Below are 14,192 nucleotides of genomic sequence, written 5' to 3' on the forward strand. Positions count from 1 at the left end.
ATCATTTAACTTTTAACTATTATCATACACTGATCATTTCTGTATTATCTATACCTATTATTTATTTATTATATTACATATTTATTGACTATATTTATGTATCTAGATTGCATAATACCATACATTGCATCAATATTGTCTTTGCACAATGTCTTGTCTTGTTTGTGTTTTAATTTTAATTTTAAATTTAAACTTTAATTTTAATTCTATTTTTAATTTAATTTTATTTAAATTTTTTATTTGCACTTCATGTTGTTACACTGTGGACCCTGAGCTTCGCAATTTCGTCAAGCTGTATACTTGTATATGGTTGAGATGACAATAAAGTTCACTTTGACTTTGAGTTAAAGTCAATTCTAAATGACACAGGTAACCAGTATAGTGACATCAGAACTGGAGAGATCTCCTCAGATTTTCTTTTCCTAGTTAAGATTCTGGCAGCTGCATTCTGCACGCGTTGCAATCGATTGATGTCTTTTTTGGGTGGTCCTGAACAAATTCAAGAACACACTTGTTATTTTATTTTATTTAGTTAGTTATTTTTTACTTTGGGTGGTGTGGTGGTGCAGTGGTAGCGCTGCTGCCTCGCAGTTAGGAGACCTGGGTTCGATTCCTGGGTCCTCCCTGTGTGGAGTTTGCATGTTCTCCCCGTGTCTGCGTTGGTTTCCTCCGGGCGCTCCGGTTTCCTCCCACAGTCCAAAGACATGCAGGTTAGGTGGATTGGCAATTCTAAATTGTCCCTAGTGTGTGCTTGGTGTGTGGGTGTGTTTGTGTGTGTCCTGCGGTGGGTTGGCACCCTGCCTGGGATTGGTTCCTGCCTTGTGCCCTGTTTTGGCTGGGATTGGCTCTAGCAGACCCCCGTGACCCTGTGTTCAGATTCAGCGGGTTGGATAATGAATGGATGGATGGATTTTTTACTTTCCGTTCACTAATCTTCTATATTGACACTACGTGTTACACATTAAGCTTTTCTTTTGCAATACTTTTCCATGTAAAACTGTGATCAAACCAATGTGTTGAACAAAGCAAAAGTGAATCTGTCACCAGTGAAGAGAAAGTGCTTGAAATAGTGGTGGTGATGTTTTAATGTAAAATAGTTCATAAACTCATGCTAGATAATTCTTTAATGCACAATTTGTATTTCTGCAGATATCCAAGAGAGTGGCAGCTTCTCCTCATCTCAGACCTCTCTTCAGCCTAAAACACAGCAAGCAACACAGTATGAGAGTATGAAGAAATCACCAGATGGATCGGAGAGTGTGATACCGGATTCTTTGCTGAATAGTTCACTGCCTGGTATAAAACTAACAAACACAGACACAATCAACACTCACCTTCAGGTACGCAGTGCAAATTCAGCTACTTTGCTTGCCTGTCAAGAGCAGAAAAATAGTTTTAAAGATAAGTCTAAACAGAAGGATCAGTGGACTCGCACAAGACAGAAGTGGTATTGTTGTTCTAAATGTGGGAAACAGTTTTCCACTGAGTGGCATCTTCAGAAGCATATGCAAATTCATATGACAAATAAGCAATATTGCTGTTCTGAATGTGGTAGACAGTTCACTGTGAGGGGCAGCTTTTACAAACACAAAAAAATTCATACTGGAGAAAAGCCTTATTGCTGTTCCGAATGTGGGAAACAATTCTCAGTTAGAAGCCACTTACAGAGACACACTAGAACTCACACTGGAGAGAAGCCATATTCTTGTTCTGAATGTGGCAAACGATTCTCTGACAGTGTCTCTCTTCAGAAACACACAAGAATTCATACTGGAGAGAAGCCATATCGTTGTCCTGACTGTGGCAAAGAATTCTCTGTTGGTAGTATTCTGCAGACTCACAGAAGAATTCATACTGGAGAGAAGCCTTATTCCTGCCTTGATTGTGGCAAACAATTTGCTCTTAAGACCACTTTAGAGAGACATACTAGAACTCACACTGGAGAGAAACCTTTTGGGTGTTCTGAATGTGAGAAACGATTCCCTGACAGGAGCAGTCTTCAGAAGCATACAAGAATTCACACTGGAGAAAAGCCTTTTTCCTGTTCTGAATGTGGTAAACAGTTCCCCGACAAGAGTAGCCTTGGTGTACATTCAAGAATTCATACTGGAGAGAAGCCATATTCCTGTTCTGAATGTGATAAACGATTTTCTGACAGGAGAAGTCTTCAGAAACACACAAGAATTCATACGGGAGAGAAGCCATATTGCTGTTTTGAATGTGACAAACAGTTCTTCACCAGCAGCAATCTTCAAAAGCACAGAAGAATTCACACTGGAGAGAAGCCGTATTGCTGTATGGAATGTGGTAAAAGATTCTCACAAGGTGGCAGCCTTCAGATACACATGAGATTTCACACTGGAGAGAAGCCATATTGTTGCTCTGAATGTGGCAAGCTGTTCTCTACCAGCAGCAGTCTTCGAAAACACACAATACTTCATTTGGAAAAGAAGCCATATAGTTGTTCTGAATGTGGAAAAGAATTCACTGACAGGAGAGGTCTGCAGAGCCATTCAATAATTCACACTGGAAACAAGCCCTACTGCTGCTCTGAATGTGGAAAACGGCTTTCTGACAGAAGAGGTCTTAGAAACCACTTAAGAATTCACACTGGAGAGAAGCCATATAGCTGTTCTGAATGTGGCAAACGATTCACCACCAGTGGCAATCTTCAAAAACACCACAGAATTCACACTGGAGAAAGGCCATACTGCTGTTCTGAATGTGGCAAAGGATTTTCTCAAATGAGCAATCTTCAGAATCACAGAAGAATTCACACTGGAGAGAAACCTTATTGCTGTTCTGAATGTGGTAAACAATTCTCTCTACGTACCAGTCTGCAGATGCACACAAGAATTCACACTGGTGAAAAGCCATATAGCTGTTCTGAATGTGGCAAACAATTTTCACGAATAGGCAATCTTCAGAAACACAAAAAAGCTCACACTAGAGAGAAATCCTGAGGCATACATTAGAAAAGGAAAGAAGCAGAAGGAGAAAGAAGTCAAGAAGTTACCTTTCTAACTACTCAAGTCTTGATGAGTACCTTCACATGGTGGGCTTTATTGTACAAGATCTATACCAAATCTCATCAAGGTGAAACTGCCACTATAGTATGAAAAGGACCCCAAAAAGTAACTCATACTTGGATAAAAAATGTGCCCAGTACCCGCCTCAGCACTAGGGTAGGTGATGGTGCTTGTGAAAGTGCCAAGTCTTCAGAAATAGAAAAGAAGATCTCCAGTGTCGTGTCAGTCCAGATAGGCAGTGTTGCTGGCCCCACCACAGTGGAACAGAACAGACCACAAAAATGTAGTTTCAGCAAGAAATTAAGAGGACTGGACACAGTCCAGTGGTCACTTGAAGATAATGTGGAGATCACATATTTCTACTTTTAGGGAACAAATCCAGAATTTTTGACTAAGAAATATGTCAGGAGGGCGCACACAAAACTTGAATCCTGGAAAGATGTATTGATTTCCATACTAGATAAGATAACTGATGCAAGCCTAAGATTGCTTATCGGAATAATCAAAGAAAGAAAGCAAATAAACCCAGAGAAATTAGAATACTTACAAAGAGCAGCAAAAGAAGAAGTAATACAGGAAAAAGGCAAGACTCTGGGGGCAAGAGAACAGAACAGGCAAAGGCCTGGGATGAAGAGAAGAGGTGGGAGCTCATATTGGGTGGCATATAAGAGACATATTTGAAATCAAATTAAGAAATAAACATCCAATATGAATGGACACGCACAGAGAATGCTCATCACTCAGAAATGCAATGTATTTAAAAGTAACTGATTCACAAACAAAGAGATGTGAATAATAAAGGGAGAAGTTTTGAAGGAATCAAGAATGGTGCTGCAGACTGAAAGAGACAACAAGAACCTGTGTGCCAGAAAAACTGCAAATATTCAGGACACAGAACAGAAACAGAAAACTACAAAAAGAGGACTCAAGAGTGAGGTTCATGCCTGTCCTGAAAGTAAGCAAACTAAAGCACTATCGAGATTTCAGTCCAGAGGAGCAGCACTGAGAACAGTGAGACAGAATAAATTATCGAGAAATGAAGTTGGTTATAGGCCAGATGTGTCACAAAGCAGTGATGCAGGGATCCACAGAATTAATTTCTAAATCCATCATGGCATCCTAACAATCACCATAACCCCATACAAATTACAAAAAGAAGCATTCTTGAGCGTAGCATCTCATTTTGGAAGCTAATGTTGCTAATGTAAGAGAATATTTAAAATAAAGATTTAAAAGCACAAGGGAAGGTCTGAAACTTGAAATTAGCCCTTATGAGAGCAACCTAATAGTCATAGTGGTGTCATCATCACTGTAAGTCAAGAGAGTGTACAGGAACGATCAAGAAAGCTAATAGGATGTTAGCTTATATATCATTATGTGTAGAGTGCAAGTCAATGCAGGTTATGCTTAAGTTTCATAATGCACTAGTTAGATTAACTAGACCAACGTTTCTCAACCTTTAAGTATTTGCGACCCGAGTTTTCATAACAGTTTTAATCGCGCCCCCCTAACGTTTTTTTGAAAGGAGCCCACTAATACCAATTTGTTCTTTTTTAATTAATGATATATCATAGATGCATATTTTATTAAACCTACCTAACTTTTATCAACATTTATCTAACTCTATATTTATTTTTCTAGTATCAGAATGTAGTTTAAGTTAATTTGTTTTAATTTCAATAGATGTATTTTTCATATTTTCGATTCTTGTTTTCTTTTTTTCACATCTTTGCACCCCCCTTTTTGTTACTTCGTGCCCTCCTAGGGGGGCCCACCCCACTATCTATCTATCTATCTATCTATCTATCTATCTATCTATCTATCTATCTATCTATCTATCTATCTATCTATCTATCTATCTATCTATCTATCTATCTATCTATCTATCTATCTATCTATCTATCTATCTATCTATCTATCTATCTATCTATCTATCTATCTATCTCAATACCTGGCGTACGCAAGTTCTTCGATTGGTTTTACAAACTGGTGGCACCCAGCATCAAAGCAGTGCTTTTGTTCCAGTGTGGTTTCCCTTTCTTTTTTAGATTCACATCCGTGGTGTAGCTTAATCAAATACACTGAAATGACCAAATATTGTTTATTAGTTCAAAGCAGCTGATTGTAATTAACCTGTAACCATATAATGGTGCACAGAATGGCCAAATTATTCCAAATATCATAGCTGCTTTAGCTTTCTCACTCTCAGTGCACCGCTGAGTATTTAACTCACTGTATCTGAATGTGGAATCACAGATCTACAGCAGCTGATCAGATTATCGGTATATAGCATCAAGCACACGCTGCCTCAGCCATGCATGAAGCTCGAAGAAAGCAACTCTGTCGCCAACATCAAACCGTTGAGTAAAGAGAAACTCGCTTAGCTGCTAATACACAAGTGAGGCGAGCACGTCAGCTCAACGAAGCCTAGGAGAGAGATGCCTAGAGGAGTTCCTTTCCTGACATCTCTATATTTCCATTTTTATTTTCTGACGATTTCAATAGTTTCTAGGACCCCAGGCTTTTTATAGCACGGGTTTACACAGCTAGTACATTTATAAATGAGCAGATGTCAAAAAGTCACGTGAATGAAGGAAAACAGATTTCAAAATACTGAGTATGTAAGCCATATTTTTGAGTACAAAAAATCCTGTCTACGTCCCTTATTGATTTTAATTCTACCCAACACATAAATTAGTTTCCAAACCTGGAAAACATGGACACCTCAGATAAAGTAACACCATTTTCAATAGCATTGTCACACTAATGTCAAATAATGGGACCAGTAGCCATCATGTGGTGACAATGGAAATTGTTGCTAGGATTTTGCTCTTGGTTGATGCCAGGGTGGAGACCCCAAAGTAGTCCTATGAAGGCTTGGATTGACCCTGGTGGTCTTCAAGTCACGGGTGGGGTTTAGACTAGCCATCCCATGGCAAACTGAAAACTGTGGGATCGAAAAGGAAACAGTGGTGCACATAATCAAAAACATGATCCTTAAAAGCAAACAGCAGAAAATTTTTAAAATTTTAAAATATCTACTCTCTGTATATAAAATTGTAAGCCTAAAAGTGCAGCGATTTGATGTGATGTTTTTTGTCATACATTAAATCGGGCTTATTTTAAAACCTGTATATGTTTGGTATCATTCTTTTCAGAATTTATCAAACTTTAATGTGATGTTGTTAGATTGTGAGATTCTTATTCCGTTTTGGAATTATAAACTAAAAAATATCAAGAACTCACATCTTGCAAGACGGGACTTTGTGCCAAAAGATTTAATCACGCCCGGGGCCGGAAATAAAAGACAAAGAGTAACACAGCCACTGTACAGGCTTTTTAGGTGAACCCCCTAGAAAACATATAATCACAAAGTCCAAATGACTTCAAAATTGTGAATTTCTTTACTTCCCAAAGAGACTGATAATGTTTATCTAATTTCATTGAAACTAGTCTGAAATAAGAAAGAGCCTCTTGGATTACAAAAACAAACAACCTTTAGAACTAAAGAATGAAAGCTTAAATGGGCTAACAATCAAGAGCCGTGCACCTCAAGCCTAGCAGCCACACAGCACCACAGAATGAGGTCCACTCATGAAAACAACCACACAGAATGGTGCTGCTCATAAAAGAACAAAAGCACAAATCAATAATTAAAATACAAAAATAACAAAAACTAAAACAAAATAATAATAAACAGCAAGTTATTTCTTGTATAGCCTAAAATCAAACCAAGAATGCCATAATGGGCATTAATAGACCCTGATTTTTGACAGCCCCAGCTTTGACACCCTAAGGAGTGAAGAAAATAACTCCCCAAAAAAACCTTGGAAGAAATCTTGGGGAAGGGAAAACGACAGAGATGCCCCATTCAGGTAGGTTGGGTGTACAGTGGGTTTCAAAAAAATTAGGTAAATGTGAGACACAAAACAGAAGACCAGTGATCCTCTTCACAGAGCCAGCTAGCCAGTCCATCATGGCCACCTCAGAAATACGACACGACAGTATAAACGATTTGGTTCTTGCTCAACAGTCCTCACCAAGTGACATCTCTCAAGGCGAAATCATAAAGGATGCACACACATTCTCGCTTTCCTGACTCGTGGATTACCTTCTATGCATTTAAAGGTCATCAGTTAGTGGGGTGGAGAAAATGAAGGATGGAAATGTGAGGTTTGCAATCAGAGAATTTCTGTGCATATTGCAACACTCACACACGACTTGAAGGTTTGGTGATTTTTAAGGTGGAAAGTATCTTTTCTTTTTTTTTTCTTCTTTTTTTTAAGAATGATTTATAAATCAAAGTTGCAAACATGACGAAAATGGCGTGAGGCCTCCTAAAAGGCCCATAGAAGCAGGCCAGGATTTGATACCCAGAAGAGGCTCACTCAGTGCAGCTTATTTGAATTCCCTACTGAGGAAGACATATTATTAACTGTATTATTATTAACTGTATTATTAACTGTAATGATTATAAGTATTTAACTCACAATACCAAGGACTGTATTTTGTATTAATCATGCTGCAAAGAGCTATATGATTTATTACTGCTATATGATTTGTTCCTCATTTATGCAGAAAAAGAATTAAGCTTGTGCACAGAATTATGAGAGTAACTTACATGCTTTTATAAGAAACTGCTGACTCTTGATAATAATAGAGCACGAAATCAGCTGTGACCGGTTTCTGAACTCTTGTTTAAACTATTTTGAGCATATTTCTTAAGACTGTGAGTGCTCTGATAACCCCTTTATCTGTAAGAAGCACTGTGCAACGTTCCAATTCAGGGTGTGACCACAAGCTATTGCAATCTATGTATGACCTCAAAACTAAATAGCCATATTTCATCTTTTTATTTAATAAACAAGCTGGGTATAAAAAGAGGGAAGCCCCCTGCTAACAGGGAGCTGCGGTCTGACTTGAGCTGTCAGTGGAATTGTGCTGACAGACGCTGCAGTTTCCTGCTCATCAAGAATAAAGAAATTGCTTTTTACTTTACATTGGTGTCCATCTCCTGTTGTTCCCGGTTTTCAGCGACCACACTACAGTAGCCTTTTGGACTGGCTAGTCAAACTAAAAAAAAAAATGAAAGAAACTTTAATTAAAGTTCAAAAGTTGATTTCTTTTGAACCCATTTTTGTAAAACTTAACTTATTTGTATGGAATGTTATTTGATTTTAATAAAATCAAAAAATAGTTCAAAAGGGAGAAACTCTGAACAACTCTGTTTTCTGAACATCAGGCAAACAAAAATCTTTATGAATGAACAATTTATTAGCAAACAAATAGAAAAGCAGAGCAAAATTCTCAAAAGAGTATTAAGGATGCTTCCAAAAAAGGCTAACATGTTTAGTTCTTTTACTTCGTCTTATACAATTTCTTGTATTTGGAATTTGTTAGTTTTCGCATACCCCTTGGGGTCAGAGCGCAGGGTCAGCCATTGTACAGCACCCCTGGAGCAATTACAGGTTAAGGGCCTTGCTCAAGGGCCCAGCAGAGTAGGATCTCTTTTGGCGGAGATTTGAACCGGCAACCTTCTGGATACCAGCACAGATCCTTAGCCTCAGAGCCACCACTCCGCCCAAATGTCCTGATATGTAATCCGAAAGCAAAATCCAAAGACAGGGAAAATGAATTAAAAAAAAAAAAGAAACGAAAAAACACCAAATAAGAAGATGGTAGTAATCAGTCAGTCATTATCCAACCCGCTATATCCTAACAGAGGGTCACGGGGGGGTCTGTTGGAGCCAATCTCAGCCAGCACAGGGTGCAAGGCAGGAACAAATCCCGGGCAGGGCACCAGCCCACCGCAGGACACCCACACCCACACACCAAGCACACACACTAGGAACAATTTAGGATCACCAATGCACCTAACCTGCACGTCTTTGGACTATGGGAGGAAACCCACGCAGAGAGAACCCACGGGGAGAACATGCAAACTCCATGCAGGGAGGACCTGGGAAGATGACAGCAATATTTACCAAAATTTTAATACAATCTGAATCAACTTCGACTGGATCTCCCCAGTTTTTGGCCCTTTAGCTATAGAGTGTTGTACACTTGTAATTAATTTAGACCACCTTGCAGAGATCTGTGCCCAAGTTTATTAAGCATCTCAGAATGAAGCCAAGTAAGTTCAATAAAATCCTGGTTATGATAAGAATTTGTCCTACCACAGAGTAGGTCATGAGAAGTCATCATGAAGAGCTCTACACCCACTGCCAGCCAGAGCTGTCTTAACATATGGACACAATGGGCACTGACCAGGGGCTGTATGAGCGTAGGGACCCACGATGTTTCTGATGCCTATATTTGTTTCTGTTTTGCTGCCAAAACTGAGGCCCCAGCACACTACTTTGATTGAGGGCCTGTAATGCCAGCAAGGAGCAGGAGGTCATGTTTGAGAATGAATGACATCACGACTTCATGACACCTTGAGCTGCACACTGCTATTCTGGATAACTTTTTATTGTTTTCTAATATTAACCATAAGGCTTCACCACAATAATAATAATAATAATAATAATAATAATAATAATAATAATAATAATAAAATACAAAGTAGCAGAAGAAGAAGCAGGAAAGCTTAATAAGATATGATATTACATTATACTGCACATAATTGTTGCTACTTCTCAATAACATCAAGAATAATACTTTAACAAATACCGAGATTTAGTCACCAATAAATGACCCGTGGCGGCAAGGTGGTGCAGTGGGTAGCGCTGCTGCCTCGCATTTGGGAGACCTGGGGACCTGGGTTCGCTTCCCGGATCCTCCCTGTGTGGAGTTTGCATGTTCTCCCCGTGTCTGCATGGGTTTCCTCCGGGTGCTCCGGTTTCCTCCCACAGTCCAAAGACATGCTGGTTAGGTGGATTGGCGATTCTAAATTGGCCCCAGTGTGTGCTTGGTGTGTGGGTGTGTTTGTGTGTGTCCTGCGGTGGGTTGGCACCCTGCCCAGGATTGGTTCCCTGCCTTGTGCCCTGTGTTGGCTGGGATTGGCTCCAGCAGACCCCCGTGACCCTGTGTTCGGATTCAGCGGGTTGGAAAATGGATGGATGGATGGATAAATGACCCACAGCCATACTTTCAGAAGAATCGCCATCCCACAGTTATGGATATGGGAAACAGCTTGTAAAGTTAACAGTCACTGCACTGTTTCTGATGTCGCATTCACTCTTCCAGTTTTCCTGGTTGTCTTCTTGAGTTGTGATCCCACTCTTTACGTCTGCAAAGCTCTATTTATTTAACTCCACGGAAATTTCCTCCTGCCTTCTAGAACCTTCCTGGTGTTGCAAAATGTGATTGATCCAGGGGTTGGTGGAATGCAGTGCTCGGTGTGCCTGTGTTAGCTGCTACCGCACAGTCCATGACCACCTGTGTGTTGATGCTGTGATATCGCTTGATATTTTGAGAAAAAAAGACAAAATAAATAAGAATTAAAATTAGGGAACACTAATTAATATAGAATAAAAGTAAGGTCCGATGGCCAGGGGGGACAGAAAAAAAACAGACGGCTGGAGAAAAAAACAAAATCTGCAGGGGTTCCAAGGCCACGAGACCACCCAGCCCCCTCTAGGCATTCTACCTAACATAAATGATCACAATCAGTCCTCATGGTATTCAGGGTTCACGTGTAAGAACTTGATGATGATGGTCATGTGGACTTCTGGTCTTCAATCCATCAGTGTAGGGACATCACGGTGCTTTGATCAGCTGGTGGTGGCGCAGATCAACACCACAGAAAGTTGAGGTTAGTGATTCACACACGAGTGCATCCACACTTAGGGCAATAATTGCTATGTGTGAGCGATTTTCCAAGAATGTATCTTGCTTTAACAATACCTTACATGAATGGAAGGGCAAATTGTATGAATGTGCATTATTACCTCATGGGTTGTAAGGGCATTGGTGCAAAATTCAAGAAATGGTTGGTTGTGAAATACCTAAATCATTGCTATTGCAAGGCTACATTTTACACATAACATTACAAACTCTTTCGTTTTGGCAAACAGTGCAATGCCTTTCAGTGTAGATGGAGTGATCATGCTATGACTGAATGTTCCATCACTGTCAAATCAAAACCTTTTAACAACAACAACAATATTAATTAATAGAACACATTTTCATACAAATGCTGTAGCTCAAATTGCTTTACAGGATTAAGAAAGAGAAAAAGAAAAAATATCAAAATAAAATTAGGCAATACAGATTAACATAGAATAAAAGTAAAGTCCGACGGCCAGGGGGGACAAAAAAAAAAACAGACGGCTGGAGAAAAAAAACAAAATCTGCAGGGGTTCCAAGGCCATGAGACCACCCAGCCCCCACTAGGCATTCTATCTAACATAAATGATCTCAATCAGTCCTCATAGTTTTCAGGCTTCACATGGAAGAACTAGACGATGATGTGGACCTTCAATCCATCAATGTAGGGACATCACGGGGCTTTGATCAGGTGGTGGTGGCGCAGATCAACACCACAGAAAACCAGAAAAAGAACAGAAGAGACAATAAGGGTTAGAACAGACTGTGGAGCCATGATAATTCAATGCATATACAGAGCATCAGAGTTACATTAATATGAAGCTGTGAGAAAGCCATGTTAAAGTAATGTGTTTTTAGCAGTGTTTAAAGTGCTCCACTGTATTAGCCTGGCGAGTTTCTATCGGTAAGCTATTTCAGATTTGAGGTGCATAACAGCAGAAGGCCGCCTCACCACTTCTTTTAAGTTTAGCTCTTGGGATTATAAGCAGACCCTCATTTGAAGATCTAAGGTTACGATTTGGAGTGTAAGGTGAAACGCATTCTGAGATATAAGATGGAGCAGATTATTGAAGGCTTTGTAAACCATAAGCAGGATTTTAAAGTCAATTCTAAATGACACAGGTAACCAATGTAGTGACATCAAAACTGGGGTGCTGTGCTCGGATTTTCTCTTCCTAGTTAAGATTCTACCAGCTGTATTCTGCACTCGTTGCAATCGATTGATGTCTTTTTTTGGGTGGTCCTGAGAGGAGTGTGTTACAGTAATCTAGTGAACTGAAAACAAAAGCGTGAGCTAATTTCTCAGTATCTTGCAGTGTTAGAATGTTAGGAGTGTGTGTACGGACATCTGCATGAACGCCATCTTCTGGCTGCTCATACCAAGTTAGGACCGCTCATGAGCTTTCCTAAATCCTGGTAAATCCTCCTAAATTTGGAAAATTGATCAAATGCTTTTACTCCTACTCCTAAGGGTAGGACCTAATTTCCATCACTCTGAGATTTTGGAGTCAGTTTGGACCGTTTACTTACTTAGAAACACTTGAAAAATACGGGCACAGATCTAACTTTGATATTAAGGAGTCTTTTTCTATTGATCAACATATGAGAATAAAATGTGAAGACATCCAATGGGGTGAATACATTTTATTTGCACTGTATGCTCATACTTCTTTTATGCAGCCTTAAAAATATATAATAAAATAGATTTAAATGTTTTCCAGTTTATAAGTGAATGGTTTAATAATTTACTGCTAGAGCTTTATAGTTGGAAAGGCATGTTGGAGTCTGTGCTCTGTGAATAATAAAAACAAAAAAACTGAAATACTAGTTTTTAGATGTAATGTTTAGTAAATAGTATTGCCATTTAATTGGCTAACTAGAAAGGTTACAAAATGCAAGCTTTTGAGGCAATTCAGGGCCTGAGTTGCCTTGAAATCTTGCATTTTGTAATCTTTCTAATTAGCCAATAAAAGCTGTCATTTTGCTTAACTTCTCACTACATCCATAATGGCTAACGCGGTACAACACCCTAGTACTAAATCCATTTAAAAAAATCTTAAAGGATAAATAATAAATTAGCACTTAATTTTTAAAATCGGCCTTATATACTGTTAGATGCATGACGATAATATAGAAAAAATATTTTCCCAGACTGAGTCCTCTCGGCTATGTTGCGCAATTTCTTGACAGCTAGCTGTATGAACTTTTATTTTGACACAGTCTGCTGTGAATGTTTTTCCTTCCCACAAGAACCGGAAGTGCTCTGTTTTTGTCGTCCGTGAAGCAGTTCGTCCTTCCGGCCCGCGTGGACAGCAACATTGCTGAAATCCAGAAGGTACGTTTTGTATAATTAATGAGGGGAAACTGTTGAGATCAAAAAGGTTCATTTTATTTGATTAATGGGGGAGACCGCAAAGGCACGAGTGTGCCGTAAGAGGTGCCTGTCCTCACAAACCCATAATCGGTGGGAGCCTCAGCGAAGAACTCCACTCTGTTCACTTTATAGGTCTGAGTATTCATTTATCTTTGCCTAATGTTTCAGTACCCCGGTGTTTGTTTCAGACGGCCGCCAAGTTTAAACGACAGGGCCTAGAGTTGTAAGTCTTTTTTGTTCAGGACGAGTTTTGCACTTCCAACAGCCTCGAAAGGTGCGGAGCGGCGAGTTGGTGTGCGTGCTGCGTCCTCCTTTACAGGAGAGTCCTCGGGCGGTACGTTTAAACTGATACCTCGGAGATCCACTTAGTGATTTATCCGGCAATCTGCTGTTGAGTCCCAATTGCTTTTTAAAGCGCTGTGGACTTCGGCTAAATTTCATTAACGAGACTGCCAGTGGCCAATGAGTTCTCTGTTGGTTTTTAATATCGTCATACATTATTTTAATACTTTGTGTCTTTTGTGTTCTTTTGGAGACAGAAAGAAAAGTTAAAGTGGGAAAAATATGGAGGTAGCCAGCCTATCGCAGGACATTGGAACTTAACTTTATAAATACAGTGCCATCTATGATGTTTGGGACAAAGACATTTTTCCTTGATTCACCTCTGTGCTCCACAGTATACAATTGCATATCAAGCAATTCGGACTTGGTTAAAGTGCACATTGCAGACTTTAAGGGTATTTGCACACATCTCTCTCTCACCATGCTGAAATGGCAGCACTTTTTCTATACGCCTCTTATAATGTTTGGGACACAGCAATGGCAGGTCTATTAAAGCCGTTGTCATATTTCGCACATTGTCGCATATCCCTCGCATGCAATGACTGCTTGAAGTCTGCAATTCATAAGGACATCACCAGATGCTGAGAAACTTCTCTGATGATGCTCTGCCATGCCTGCTTTTTTCTGGGGAATGTTTTTCTTCAGTATATGGAAGGCCTGCTCAATTGGATTTAAAT

General features: G+C 39.6%; 1 protein-coding gene across 1 annotated transcript in view; it reads left to right on the forward strand.

Annotated features, from left to right (window-relative positions):
- The first annotated feature begins 1,122 nt into the window (after nucleotides 1-1,122).
- The window catches only part of LOC114666479 (oocyte zinc finger protein XlCOF6-like), a 34,714-nt gene continuing 21,644 nt past the window's right edge, over nucleotides 1,123-14,192 (forward strand). The window contains exon 1 of the mRNA XM_051928001.1: nucleotides 1,123-2,939. Coding sequence (XP_051783961.1) covers nucleotides 1,230-2,939 — 1,710 coding nt within the window. The 5' untranslated portion in view covers nucleotides 1,123-1,229. The remainder of the gene's footprint in view (nucleotides 2,940-14,192) is intronic.

The sequence above is a fragment of the Erpetoichthys calabaricus genome, chromosome 1 (genome assembly GCF_900747795.2).
Source record: "Erpetoichthys calabaricus chromosome 1, fErpCal1.3, whole genome shotgun sequence".
Classification (NCBI taxonomy): Eukaryota; Metazoa; Chordata; class Cladistia; order Polypteriformes; family Polypteridae; genus Erpetoichthys; species Erpetoichthys calabaricus.